General features: G+C 41.7%; 1 protein-coding gene across 3 annotated transcripts in view; it reads left to right on the top strand.

Annotated features, from left to right (window-relative positions):
* Positions 1-15,425, top strand: part of CDH20 (cadherin 20) — a 281,754-nt gene that overhangs the window by 182,369 nt on the left and 83,960 nt on the right. For all 3 annotated transcript variants that reach the window (XM_033935021.1, XM_033935020.1, XM_033935023.1), the window contains exon 4: positions 13,563-13,682. In XM_033935021.1, the coding sequence (XP_033790912.1) occupies positions 13,563-13,682 (120 nt within the window). The remainder of the gene's footprint in view (positions 1-13,562; positions 13,683-15,425) is intronic.

The following is a 15,425-nucleotide window of genomic DNA, read 5'->3' as shown; positions in this document are numbered from 1 at the left end:
TGCGGCACCATCAACTCTTACTCCCTCTAATGTCGGCCCTGCAGCTCCAGACTTCCTCGCACCTTCTCCCCTCCCCCTTTGGATCGCTATTATTTTAAATGTTATAGCCGCGGAGCTGTATCCATCAGTGGAGATGTCTAACCTCGGCCTGCCCCGGAACTCTTACTGCAACAGTGACTTCCTGTTCCTGCCTAGACGGGCGGCTGCTGCAGTAAGAGTTCCGGGGCAGGCCGAGGTTAGACATCTCCACTGATGGATACAGCTCCGCGGCTATAACATTTAAAATAATAGCGATCCAAAGGGGGAGGGGAGAAGGTGCGAGGAAGTCTGGAGCTGCAGGGCCGACATTAGAGGGAGTAAGAGTTGATGGTGCCGCAGGGTCCCGCGGGGGGGGGGGGGAGGAAGGAAGGAAGAAGAGGAACCGAAGCATGGCAATTGTGGGGAAGTGCAATCCCCCCAATGCGTCCCCTTACCTTACCGACGCGTGTGTGCACTGTGAAGAGAAACTTTGCGCTGCGATGTAATATTTTGTGCGCGAGCGCAGGCCAACGCAGCTTAGCGGGAACACTTACAACCCCCCACAACGCTCCCACAACACGGCGCGATCTCTATTAAGTAAAGTGGGGGGGTTCCCCCCCACACACCCCCGTCGGAGCCATAAAAACTGTAATTTTCTGCGGCGTGCACCTCCGCGCTGCGCTCAATTGTCTGCGCGTGCCTTTGTCTCGGCGCGCTTTTGACCTGACACTGAAAAATACTAATGCAAGCTCTATGGAGGCGTTAGCATTTAGCGTGCGTGCTAAAACCGCTAGCGCACCTTAGTAAAAGGAGCCCTAAATACTGAACTCACTGGGGCTTTTTCAGCTATTAGGCCCTTTTCAATATTGGCCTCTACTTTAGATTGTAAGATGCACTTTTTTACCTTCTAAGATATTGATTGGGTTAGTTTGAAAAGACCTGTTTTTCTACAAACCACATTGGTTGTCACTGATTTTATTTTGTTCGCATGAATGATTGATCACTTCTTCCTTGATAATTGATACTGGGATAGTTCCTGGAAGAGACATTAAGCTTATTGGTCTGTATTTACCAGCCTCAGATTGATCTACCTGTCTATCCCTATCTATTTCAATAGATATGAAGCAGCCAAGAGAGCAATTTTGCTCTTACCTGAACAGCAGTTGCTGAAATGAGCTCAGCAGTCAATATACACCTCAGTCTATTGCTTAATGCCAAAATAAGCTTTTTCAATTGCTATCTGCCACATTCTTTTGTAAATAATTAAAATCATTTTGTGCAAAAGAAAAGAAAATGTTTCAAACTGCAAAACAGAGAATGTTATATAAATCGGAACTCTAGAAGCATCTTAATTTAGGAAATAAGGTGCCGATGCGCAAAACTTCATAGTAGAGCCTTCACTCTATCGTTGATGCGCAAAACTTCATAGTAGAGCCTTCATTCTATCGTGAAATTAGTGCCACAGAATTGCCACATGTAATGAATGAGGATGCAAATTGCTGTTGCATTAAAATTGTGACTCCTCAGTCATTAGTAGCGGTAATAGAAGCATCCACTAAACATAAACATTGTGGCAGTAATCCGTGGCTCATCACTAAGGGCCGGATTCTGTATAGGACGCCTGGTCTTAGCAGCCGCCTAAGTGGCTTTTGAGAATCACACACGGTTGTCCTATATAGAATCGCCTAACCCCACCTAACCACCCCAATTCGTGTCCATGTCACAGGCGCTGGTTAGAGAGTTACGTTGCCACTAAGCTGATAGCTGCAAGGGAATCTCCCTGCGGTAATCAGTTTAGCAGCTGTGGCAAGGAACACATCCCCCATATGAAACTGGCTGGCAGAAGGGATGCCCATTCCCTCCTGCTGGAACCCCCCAAAGCCCCCCCCCCTGAATGTCCTGGGCTAACCGGAGTCCTAGGCCTCCTTCCCAGTGCATCCCAGTGGCCTAAAACTCTGATTGTCCAGATCCCTAAGGCCCCTCCCATTGGATCTGAGCCAATCAGGGCCTTAGGCCCCTCCCTGGTACATTCCAGAATGCACTGGAAAGGGGAAGACCCGCTATTTGGAAGTGGTGGGCCTGCCGGCAGGAGGGAGTGGGTATCAATCTTGCCGACCATCAGATTAAGGTACGGGGGGCATTTGGGGTGGCAGGAGGATCTTGGAGTGTGGGGGGGGCATTTAGGGAGTGGCAGGGGGGGATCTTGGGGGTGGCAGGGAGTGTCAGGGTGGAGTTGGGGAGTGTTAGGGTAGAATCAGAGAGTGTTTGAGGGGCTTCAGGGGATGATGGGACCAGTGGCAGGAGGGAGTGGGCATCCCTAAGGATGCTAAGAATCCAGAGGTTGCATCGCATTTACTATTTGTAGATGACCTGAAACTTTCTCCTTAAGAAAACTTTCCAAATGAATTGGATCCAAGAATTATTTCCAGAGGTTTCCAGACACTTGCAAGGAAACAAAAACAAAGCAGTTTTTATAGACCTCCATAAAGACATATAGAGGGACATTTTCAATATGACATCTAAGTCTGAGTTTGGACATTTTCAAAAAAATGTCTAAAAATCCAGTAGAGAAAATTACCTTTTTCAAATCAGAAAATTTTCTTTTTGTTTCAAAAATGAACATTTTCTAGATCTTTTAAGACCGTTTAAAAAAAAAAGTCCAAAAGAAAATGCACACAAACCATTGGGACCTAGAAGTAGCCAGCATTCTTAGCAAACGGACCACACAGATATGTCAGCAGAGCAGAGGGGCTCCCTAGGGGGTACTGCAGTGAACATTACATTAAAAATCCTACCATAACCCGCTTATATTGTATGCTTAGCCCTCCAAAATCCTAAATCTGCTCTGCTTATTTCTTTATTTTTGGTCAGATTTTTTGTGTATTTTCTTCATCTTTCGGTGTAAGAGCTCCCCTAGTCAAGGGTTCAGCTCTGCTGGCATGGAGGAGAAGCAGACTGAAGTTGCAGCTGACAGGCCAATCCCTTGTGATATCTGTTAGCCAGTCTGCAGAAGCCTTTTTGGAGTTCAGGGACGTCCCCTGGTAGTATTACTCACCTACTGCTTGCAGGAGTTTGAGTGCAGGCTGTTAAGCATCCATAGGGAGCTCAGTGGAGTCTCGCAGGGTGCTAGCTGCATTTCGTTCACTCCCCCCCCCCCCCTGTTTTTTTCACATCCGCATTTGGAGGCTCAATCAAACAGCCCAAAGATTCAGTACTGGAAGGATGTTCTGTTTAAGGCAGTGATTTCTTCTTCCTGATCCAGCTACTTTTGGAGCTGAGGCAGACTGCAGCACATTGCCAGCACAGGTCACATTGAGTAAGGCTGTTACAGCTTATGAGGAAAATCAGAGCTAAGTTTTAAACAGGCAGTGCTTTACCCCAGACTAAAATCTCTTTATAAAATATATTTCTCTCTGTCAGAGAAATATATTTTAAGGTAGAGAATTAGTCTTATAAATCAATCCTAATAACTGAAACTGAAGTCTCTTTACGAACCATTCCTTCCTTTCTGCCAAAGGTGGTTTTGGCGTTCCATGTCAATCAGAAAGTCAGATTGCCAGCGTTCCAGTCCATAGGTTCCAATAAAAAGGATTGGATTCTGAAGAAGCTGGATGATAAGACGGTGCTTCTCCAATATCTCAAGGTCACCAACACGTTCAGGCTATCTGATCATCTTTTTGTGCTTCCAAATCCAGCTAGGCACAGTGCACTGGCTTCCAAAGCCACAATTACCAGATGGATCCATAGTGCCATTTCATCAACATATATTGTTTGCAGTAAACAGTCACCTGTTTCTGTAAAGGTGCATTCAACTAGAAGTGTGGCTTAGTCATGGGCAAAAGCTCAGGTGGTCTCCCCCGAGGAGCTTTGTGGGGTGGCGACTTGGTCCACTCTACATACATTTACAGATGGGATGTGGTGGCAAGGGAGGATTCTGCCTTTGGTTCCTCAGTGTTATCAGCAGGCGCAGGTGTCATAGACATAGAAAGATGACGGCAGAAAAGGGCTATAGCCCATCAAGTGTGCCCACCCTACTGACCCACCCCTTTAGTCTATGCCCTAATAACCCAATTCCTTAACTTAACCTTCGTAGGGATCCGACATAGGCATCCCATTTGTTCTTAAAGTCTGGTACGCTGCTTGCCTTGATCACCTGCACTCTCGAAGAATGTAGGGAGAGGGGAGACATGATTGAGACATTTAAGTATATCACAGGACGTGTCGAGGTAGAAGATGATATTTTCTTTCTCAAAGGACCCTCGGCCACGAGAGGACATCCGCTCAAACTCAAGGGCGGGAAATTTCATGGCGACTCCAGAAAGTATTTTTTCATGGAGAGAGTGGTGGATCATTGGAACAAGCTTCCAGTGCAGGTGTCCTGCCCTAGATATCTGGAACTGCTTTTCTACATCATGCTCATTCAGAATGACACACCTATTCTACTAGAAAAAGAGATTAAGTTCTTACCTTGCTAATATTGTTTCTGGTAGATAGGTATGTCATTCTGGACCCCTGCCCTGTCACTTATTTCCTGTGCCTGCCTACTATCTCATTCAGAATGTTCTTATTCAAATCTGCAAGTTGGATGCCAGTCAGACCTTATGGGTATGAAGAGTAGTCTATTACTAGGACACTTTGGGATATTATTTGAGCTCCATCAATGTTTCTGTTTGGCATGATTGTTTTGCTGTTTTTGATTGTTCAATTTTTCCATGTTTCTTATATTTCAAAGCAGAACAGACTTGTTCTTTGGGGAATTTCCCCATGCACCTCCTTCACAGCTGTTACTAGAAAAGTCTATTGCCTGTTTTGGGACTAACTGTAGGGGGCAGCAGAGCACTCTGTGAACTAGGAGGGATTCAAAATTCAGAGTATATTCCTTCTGCAAGGCTCGCGAGCATTTGGATATAACCCACTCGTCTAGAATGACACACCTATCTACTAGAAAAGATATTAGCAAGATAAGAACCTAATCTCTTTTTCCTTATTTCAAGGCCAACACAGGCAAGGTGAAGACAGTTTTTTTCAATTTAAGCCTAGACTTCCTGCTTTAGTGTCAACTTTTTTCTTGAAATTTCCCTCTAAATGTATGATTTCCTATCAAAATGTTCAGAATATTTTTTGAACCAGATTAGTTGGAAAGATTTTTGTTAGATAGGGAAGCTAAATAGTATGTAATCATTTAGGGCTCCTTTTACAAAGGTGCGTCAGGGCCTTAACGTGCGGAATAGCGCGCGCTAGCCGCTACCGCCTCCTTTTGAGCAGGCGGTAGTTTTTCAGCTAGCGCGCGCTATAGCGCGCACTAATCCGGTGCGTGTGCTAAAACGCTAGCGTACCTTTGTAAAAGGAGCTCTTAGGTGGAGGTATGCATTATAAGAATGTCTTAAACCAGTATCACTCAAACTTTTTTAGCTCCAAAACACTAAACGGAGCAAATGTTTTTTGAGGCGCATTATAATTGAAATTATAAAATTGCAAAACGAACAAAAAAAATTAAATTTGAGAGTTATTTATTTAAAGTTCTTAAAGTTATGTATGGATACTTTGAAACTAAAGTAGATAGAATAGAATGGCTAATCAATGGGATGGATGTGCTTGTTTTTGAGTGCAAATTAACTCAAAACATGGCTCGATAGTCAACAAGCAAGCATGCATTTCATCATCCACCATCTGCAGTCATTCTCTTTTATTTTCGATTTAATATCTGTCAGAGCTGAAAATCTAAGTTTGCAAGGTTAAGCAGATCCAAACGGTAACAAAGCCTTGATTGCTATGTTGCTCAAGTTAGGACAACTCCTCCATAAAAAATAAAATTACTTGCCATTAGTTTTCAAAGAATGATGTTCATCTGGTCAGTTGTATCCTTATGCACACAAACGCTCATAACATAGACAAACTCTTGTGTACGTGACTTACATGTCATCTATTCTATGAAATAAAATTCTGGAATATCTCATGGCACACCCAGAATCTCTTCAAGGCACACTACTGTGCCTTGGCACACAGTTTGAAAGATACTGGCTTAAACTGATTAGGCAGAGATATATCTTTATTTAATATGAATATATTTTTCCTTGAATCTCTCGTTTCTTCTTCCATGATATGGACTTGAAATATATTCTTAGTGAATGTATGTATTCACTTTGTGACATTAATAATAATTTTAAAAAAAAGTGTCACAGGCTTGAAAGGAAGTGGCAAAAGTCATGAATTATTGATAACAAAATTACTTGAAAGTGGGATTAATATAAATATGAGCTTTGCAATGCTAAAAGAATATACTGCTCATCTCTGATAGGTACTTCCTGTATCAATCAGAAGGTATTATTTAAGATTATGAACAGCCTGAATGTCAAAAACAAATTATTCAACCCAATTCAGCTTGTTTAGCCGCTTATATTTTAGAGAAAATAGTTTTTTATACGTATGTTCATCCTCTCTCCCATGATCTGTCGGTAATGGCTGACCCTCTGCCCACTGGGGAAACTTCTGTTTGTCCAAAGGATAGACACTATTCTAATTTTCATATAATCTCTAAGGATGAAGTCTGAACACATTCAACTTAGTGCCATTGTTCTCTGTTTAACTCTGCTCATTTTCAGAGCAGAGGCACACCTCAAAATGCCTTTTAAAAAATCCATCTGCTAAAGATTTCCAAACCCTAATTTTGGAAAGTTGGAAATTTGGATGTTTCACACTGCAGTTCATCCAAATATCGAGGAGTCATGCTATGGACATGTTTTGGACGGGACTAGGGAGGGCTCAAAAGTAGGATTTTCTACATCAATTTTTGAATGGGAAGATATGTCCATGTCTAGACCTGTTTCAGTCATGTCCAAGTAAAAAAAATGTGGTCTGAGTTGCAGTGATGCTATTTTATATATGACTAGTATTTTAGCCTGTTACATTAACGGGTGCTAGAATATATGTCTGTCTGTCTGTCTTTATTTCTCTCTCTCTCTCTCTTCCTCCCACTGTCTTTCTTTCTGTATCTCTCTGTCCCTGGCCCCCTTTGTCTGTCTGTCTTTCTGTGTATCTCCCTGCCCCTGTGTCTTTCTTCCTCCCTGTCTGTGTGTCTGTCCAAAGCAGCATTCCCTCCCCCTCCATTTCTCTCCCCCCACACCACTTCCCTGTGCAGCAGCATTAGCGTTTCCTCTACCCCCCTTTCCCTTCCCGCGGTCCCGACTACGAACCTGGCGATTCCAGCATGTGTAGCAGTCTTCACACGCTGCTTCGGGTCCTTCTACTGCCCTGATTTACTCTGGCACGTCCCTGATGACATCATCAGAGACGCAGCAGAGCAAATCAGGGCAGTAGAAGGGCCCGAAGCAGTGTGTGAAGACTGCTGCACACGCTGGAATTGCCAGGTTCGTAGTCGGGTCCGCGGGAAGGGGAAGGGTGGGGCGGCAAAGGACTCGGGTCCCGGGTGGCGGGGTCATCGCAAGAGCCGGTTCGGAAAGTTGCTGGACTCCTCTCGGCTCCGTTTTTCGGTTCGTCCCGGGGGGGCAGGAGGCGCTCTTTGTGCCTCAGTCCTGGCTTGTGGAGGCGATCATCGGCTGGCTGGGAGCGGGCTTGTGGAGGTGATCGTCGGCTGGTGACGTACAACGCGCATGCGCACTCTTGCCTAGCGCGACAGATAAGATCTCAGGGAACACACGGCGAGAGTGCGCATGCGCGGCTAGCATTTTATTATTATAGATTCTGCGATTCACAGTTAGCCAATGCTTTTCCTTTAAAAGGGGAGTTACATGATCAAATTTTTTTCTTTTCGTACTTATTTTTATTGCGGTACTTTGAAGAATTTGCAGTCTATGTATTTCTTTTAAGGTAGAACCCTTATACATGGCGTTGCAATAGTCCATTTTTGATATGACTAGAGAATGTATTAGAATATTCAATGATGGTTCATCAAGAAAAGCAGATAGTGATCTGATCAACCTTAACCTATAGAAGCAGGTTCTTACAAGTAAACTTATTTGATCGTGATAATTAAGCTTTTGGTCCAATATGACCCCAAGTATCTTCACCTTAGTAACTACCTTAAGTATAATTGTATTTATGATAATATTAGCTCCTAATTTCTGACCCTCCCTACATGGAAATAGCATAATCTCTGTTTTAGATGGGTTAAGCGCCAACTTATTGTCGTGTAACCATTTAGATATTTTTGATAGTTTCTCATTGACTGTTGTAATTTCTACATCTGAGCTAGTATCTAAAGGATACAAAAGTTGTACGCCATCTAACTTGTTTGGCGAAATACATGAGGCATTGTTCTTGGGAGCACCTTGAATAAGCCTGATTTGAATCTACTTATTGTCTGCTGATCTTCTTTTGTTTCATGTTGGATTCTTTGGTGGTCCGCTTGGCTTGTTGTTTCGTTACAAGTTAACATACATGGAGTGGAACGTACTAGAGGAGTTACAGATTTGTTTGTTTATAAATCCATCAGATTTTCTTATATTGATATATCACAGATTAGGACCCCTGAGGAAGGAGTGTTTCTTTGAAACACGGACCATGTCAGGTCCGGCCCAATCTGTCCTTTTGGATACAAACTGTTTTATGCATGTTTATATTTGCTCAATAAATACTTGGCATCCTGTACATCATCACTGCAGTTTTTGTTTTTGTTCTTTGACTTGTTACTTTACTGCAGTCCCGTTGGATATTTTCTTTGTTCTTTTACAATATATTTGAACACTTTTATATATGTACAGAAAGGGTAAGTAGATGGGAAGGGAAGGAAGGGGAATTTGTTCAGAGATGTTTGGGGGTGGCATCCAAGAAAAACTATGCACTGGTATGCTAATCTTTGTTTGTTTTGAATTAAAAAAAAAGAAAGAAATACAAGTGGAAATAAAGAAGTAAATAAGAAAACAGATAAATGGGGGGTGTACTTGTGTGCCTAGGGGCCCTCAAAGAATTAATCCCGCCCCGCTGGTGCCCCAACCAAGATGGTGCCTGGGGCGATCTGCCCACCCCCTTACTAAGCCACTGGTCCAGTTTATTCTTGCTGTTCACTGCCTTGGATGAATTTCTTCAAAAAGGCAGTACATACATTTTAATAAGAAAAAGGAACAAGGAAGAAGCAGAAATGTTAAGCAAATAGTTTTATTTGATATTTACTGTAGAACAAACTGAAGAACAAATTAGCATGGGCATCAGTTATTGGGATAGATGCTGTACCATTCACAACCCAAAGAGATTTGCACAGAATTAGTGAAAATGCAAATGGACAAAGGAGTGGAGGCACACAGAATATATCTTAAGATTTTAAGGGAGCTCAGAGACGTTCTCATAGATACTTGGAGATGGGACAGGCCCTATGGGACTGGAGAAGAGTGACTGCTTCCCTCTCCATAAAAATAGAACCTGGGAAAAGACCGAAGACTACTGGCTGGTTGGAGTAACCTTGGTGATCGGAAAATAAAAATAAAAAAAAATTCAAAATACTGTTCAGCATGACTTTATCAGGGGAAGACTAAATCAAGAGTTCATTTGGATTTGAGCAAAACTCTTGATGCTGCCTGCGTTGGAGACTCAGAAATGAACCGAGTACCTTAGTGGTGGGTCAAAAAAGTGGTTGACGGGACTAGAAACTGATTGATTTGTAGAAAGGGCTTCAAATTTAGGGCTCCTTTTACGAAGATGTGCTAGCGGTTTTATCGCATGCAGCTGATTAGCGCGCTCAAGAGGAGGCGGTAGCAGCTAGCGCGTGGGGCATTTTAGCGCGCGCTATTCTGCGCGTTAAGGTCCTAATGCGCCTTTGTAAAATGAGCCCTTAGGGACCATTTTACCAAACTATTGTTAAAAAGTGGTCTTGGTGCGACTTATTTATTTATTTTTCCCCATTAGTGCATGGCCATTAGTGCATGAGCCACTAACGCTACCCATTATGTATGCAGTAAAGAGTAAACTTGTCCCACCCCCCTTTAACAAAACTATTGCGGTTTTTAGTGCCAGCCATGGAGATAACAGCTCCGATGCTCATAGAATTCCTATGAGCGTCGGAGCTGTTGCCGCTTCAGTCGGAGCTAAAACCCACGTTGCAGTTTTGTAAAAGGGGGGATTAATTAGTAAATTAGCTTCAATGAAGAGCCTTAACAAGCTCATAATTGAAAAAAAAACTAAGGGCTCCTTTTATCAAGGTGCGGTAGGCAGTTAATGCGCGGAATACCGCGCGTTCAACCGCCTGCCGTGCTAGTTGCTAACACCTCCATTGACGAGGCGTTAGGTTTTTGGCTTGCCGCGGGGGTTAGCGCGTGATGAAATGTCCAATGCGCTAACCCCCGTAGCGCGCCTTGATAAAAGGAGCCCTCTTTTACAAAGGTGCGCTAACCGATTAGCGCGCGCTAATCGATTTAGCACACGCTAACGCGTGCATGTTAGTCTATGGATGTGCTAGCATTTAGCGCACGCTAATCGGTTAGCGCACCTTAATAAAAGAGGGAGTAAAATTTAATTGAGAGGTAGGTGACTATCTTCGTAGGCGCCATTCTACAAAAGATAGGTACCTGACACCAAAGTAGGCACGTTTAGGGATGGAGAAAGACTTAAGGCTCCTTTTACTAAGGTGCGCTAGTGGTTTTAATGCACGCTTAGCATGTGCTACAATGCCCCGCGCGCTAGACGCTAATGCCTCCAAAGAGCTTGCGTTAGTATTTTTCATTTAGCGCGGGGTGTGCGCGTGCTAATCTTCAGTGCATGCTAAAAACACTAGCGCACCTTAGTAAAAGGAGCCCTTAGGCACTTTTAAAACTCTGGCCTACATCACAGGTGCCTAAGTTTTAAGTGAGGCGTGATTCTGTAATGGGCAACTAAGAGTGCTTGAAATGCAATAGGCAACTCTCATTTTTAGGTGTAAATTACAGAATCTGGTCCTAAGAGCTCACGCGCAAATCACATGCTAATTGGTTAAGGCACAAAAATGTAGTTGCATTAACTGATTACCAAAGAACATGCTCACCCCCAGTCTTGCCCCATCACTAAAAAATAAATTTTATTTTTTTAGTGTGTAGGTAGAATGCACACATGCAAAAATTACCACGGAGCGCCTGCGTACCCTTTTTTTTGCTGTGGCAAACGTGTGTTAGTGCTTTTTGCAGATTGGTAAAAGGACCCCTTAGAAATAATACCCAGAAATAATATCTGTGGCATGAAAAAGTGCAAAACACTGATATTTTGTTCCCTCAAAACTCTCTAATTAAATAATTAAACAGCAGTGTGGAAGGAAGATGATCCGGACGGACTTCTAAAGTCTGTGTCCCATATATGGCAAGATGGATTGGGGGGTGGAGATAGCTGTTATAGCAACTCCAGCCGTGGGGTAGTGTGGGGCAGTATAGCCGATGCTGGACAGACTTCTGCGGTCGCCACCCCATATGCAGCAAAAAGAATCAAAAGAAATTATAAGTATTTTATACCATGTTCAAATAGTCTGAGTACAGGCATTACCTGTCTTGGGGGGTAATTACTATTTTGTTGCCATGAGAATGAATGTGAATATTGGGCAAATTGGATGGACCGTCATTTACTAAGGGGTCCTTTTGCTAAGACAAGCTAGCCATTTCAGTGTGCGCTAAACGCTAATGCGTCCATAGACTATAATGGGTGCGTTAGCATTGAGAAAGTGCGCTAAAACAGCTAGTGCACCTTAGTAAAAGTTTCAAGAAAATGCTGAGATAGATATTTTGCAAAAAACAAAAGGAATTGACCCCAAAATATCCACAAAGAAGAAAATCCAGAGAAAACAAAAAAAACTCTGTGGAGTGACGATGTTCCTAAATGGACTTTATTTGAAAGTGTCAAAGTTCCAAAGGTACACTGAAATCATCCACAGAAAATAATTTTATCCACATAAAAGCCTTAAAGGACCTAGTCCGCTAGGGATACAGGACTCAACACAGTCCGCGTTTTGACAAAAAGTCTTCTTCAGGGGTCCCTGGGGATCCTATAAAGGTGAGTACGTGGGAAACAATTGTGTGGTGAGCCGGAAGTGAGACACTGCTTGCATTTGTCGAAACGTGGACCGTGTTGAGTCCTGTATCCCTAGCGGACTAGGTCCTTTAAGGCTCTTATGTGGATGATTTATTTTTATGTGGATGGAATTATTTTATGTGGATGATTTCAGTGTACCTTTGGAACTTTGACACTTTCAAATAAAGTCCATTTAGGAACATCATCACTCCACAGAGTTTTTTTTGTTTTTTATAGATATTTTGCACACAGAAATTCAAAGGATTAATACCTAACAGGAACGATCTCAGGATGATTTTATCTGATTATTTCAAGGTAAGAAAGGGGAGAAATAGATTATTGTGCCATACTATGTATGCACTGGCCAACTTGTTTATTATTTATAAGCTCATATGCATGTTTGTGTAGAGATCCTAAGGATCTGCTCCCTTAGAAAACTACAGAGACCTCTACTGGTTCTGCTAATATAATGGACCTATGAATACCCCCAATGCTTCTGGGAAAAATGGCTGACTCTCCTACTAGTGACAATGGTAGGAGGAAAAATTTAAAAAAACGACTATATATTGAAAAATTACAAATTAAATATCATTTCCATGGTTAGTACAAATGAAATAATGGGGAGGGAGTAATTTTTTTTGAATTTTCACTAGGTGCTTTGAATGAAAGGAAAGTCTTTATTATATGATATATGTGTTATGATATATTGAAGAGTTGGGAGGGAATGGGATAAAATATATTGAGTATGATTAATTATAGAATTTCAAGTGATATATTTAAGTTAAAATGATGATACTTTTTGTTACACTTGATGTAAGTTATAGAAATGAATAAAGAATTTAAAAAAACAACAACAAATTAAAGAATCTAAAACAGTATGCATTAAAGCTATAAACAGCCTTAGGCTTGCTTTTCTGAAGCAGGCTGTGAAAACTCTCTCTTAAGATTTGAAAAGATTTTAGAATATACTTCCTCTTTTACAAAGCTGCACGGCAACGGCCCCGATGCCCTTTAAATCTCTATGGGCTTCAGGGCCATTAGCGCTGCTTCGTAAAAGAGGCCCATAGTGTCAACAGCCTGAGAAGTACTTCGTTCGATCGCTGTGTACCTTTGTATTCCTTTTCTTCTTTTTTTTTTTGTAACATGACTCCCATATTTGTTTTTTATTTCCCATCTTTCCCCCTTTCTCTTTTTTTGTGATCTAAAGGGGCCCCCGGTGATTAATATTTGTTTCCATATAATTGTTTTGCTTTGTACTTTATTGCTTAACTGGTTGGTTTTGTTGAATTGATGTAAATGTAGGGAACGTTTGACTCTATAGTACAGTCATGGATGGGTGGGTACGGGTAAATATCTCAACAAAGATCAGCAGAAAATCTGATAGGCTGAATATTCTATGAATATTATGGTAGACTCCAATTTTCTTTCTTTTAATACATATACATTATACATTCACAAGTTCTGCATTTACTGAACCATAAAACTTCCTAAAGAAATAATCATTGCATTTTTCAGTTCTTAACTATGATAATAACAAGGTTCTTCTGTCCCTTCTCTCTTACCAGGTACCTCCATTATTCAAGTAATAGCAACGGATGCCGATGACCCTACCTATGGGAACAGTGCCAGGGTAGTGTACAGTATTCTTCAAGGACAGCCGTATTTCTCAGTGGACTCAAAAACAGGTACTCAGTTTCAATAATGAGCTGCTTAGAAAACATTTGACTTCTTCTAGTGAAAGAAACTTAAAAGCTGACATTCCACCCACAGTGGTCAGCAGTTTTTAAGTCGCAGACAGTTATGGGCAGAATTAAACTCAATATTTAGTGTCTGGACATTGGCATTTAATATCTAGGGTCAGCCACCAACATTGAAATTATGCGGGTGCTGGCCTGTATTCATTGCTGGCACCTGAATAGCTAAGCAGGCAAAGATAGGACTCCTTATGGTGCGGTTTTATCTGCTTGCTTAGCTATACAGGCACTGGCATCGAATATGGTTGATTCTCAAAACTGCTGGCTCCTCTCTGACTCCACCTGTTGCTAGGTTGGGCTGTAACCAAACAGTGCCATGGCAGTCAGGACAGATATTCAGTAGCATAGCCCGGTAAAGTGCAACTGAATATTAGTGTTCAGTGAAGGTGAAGGAGAAAAAAACCAGTGATGGAATTCAGTAGCATGTGGGGTAATAAACACAGAGGGGCAGATTCTGTACAGGGCATCTAAATATTAGGCGTTGTTTAAATGTCTAGGAACAGAATGCTGAGCGTGATTCTATAATGCATAGATGCACTATAGAACCAACAACATCAGGCTGCTAAGGCTGTAGCTCTAACCACTGCACCACACCACACTGCATGCCAATTCCAAAGCCAAGCTTATATCCTCATGATTTACAAGCAATCATTTCTCTAGGATAAATATCAAACATGTACCTTCAACACTTGTCCAGTTCCTCTTTTGGTCTCTATGCTCCTCAATCAAAGCACATGAAAAAAAAAAATATATATATATATATATATTGCATATTAAGGGGTCATTTTATTAAGGCGTGCTAACCGATTAATGCACGCTAAAGATTAGCATGGGCTAAATACTAAGGCATCCATTATATTCTATGGACGCCTTAGCATTTAGTGCATGCTAATCTTTAGCGTGCGCTAAATCAGTTAGCACACCTTAAAAAAGGACCTCTAAATCCTCTAATTTTTGATGGAAAGAGGACTCCTTGCAAAAACAGGTCTACTTTTGTGTGTGAGATGAGCACCAGATTGGCTTGAGTTAGGTGGACGCGACTTAGGCATGCTTAAGAAATCCGCATATAGTTGAACGGGGCTTCTATTTGGGGGGGTATCGAAGACTCCAGTTTGCTATTAAGTTTCAAGTTTATTAAAATTTTACTATACCGACTATCAACAAGTATCTAGCCGGTTTACAGGTTAAAATAAGATAAAAGATAAAATTAATACAATATATAAGATAATTAAAAAGAAAAGGGGGTTGTGAACATTTAGACTTTAACTAGACATACTGGAAAGTGATGGCAGGGAATAAAGAAATGGAAGAGGGGAAAAAAAATTAAGGTCAAAAGATGTTTAATAATGCATTACTTAAGCAAAGCACATTTAAAAAAATAAATATATATATTTAACTACTGAGCCACAGGAGATTTCTTTTAGGTAGGGGTTCCTGCACTGTGAGTTAATACCTTAGGAGATCATAGCTATCTCAGGTTAAAAAATAAGTTTCCCTCTGCATTCTTGAAACGACAGAGTGCAAATGTAAATGGCAAAGTCTAGAACCCATACTCTCTTATGAGACCAAATTGAAGCTGTTCAGGTACTTGGGGAATAGGGGGGTTGTATGGATTTGAACCTTTAACCTGTGGAAGATGGAAGAAGTGCCTTTAACCACTGAACTACAAGAACT

This window comes from Geotrypetes seraphini, chromosome 2 (assembly GCF_902459505.1).
Source record: "Geotrypetes seraphini chromosome 2, aGeoSer1.1, whole genome shotgun sequence".
In the NCBI taxonomy this organism is placed as follows: Eukaryota; Metazoa; Chordata; class Amphibia; order Gymnophiona; family Dermophiidae; genus Geotrypetes; species Geotrypetes seraphini.
This window is presented reverse-complemented; position numbering and strand designations above follow the sequence as displayed.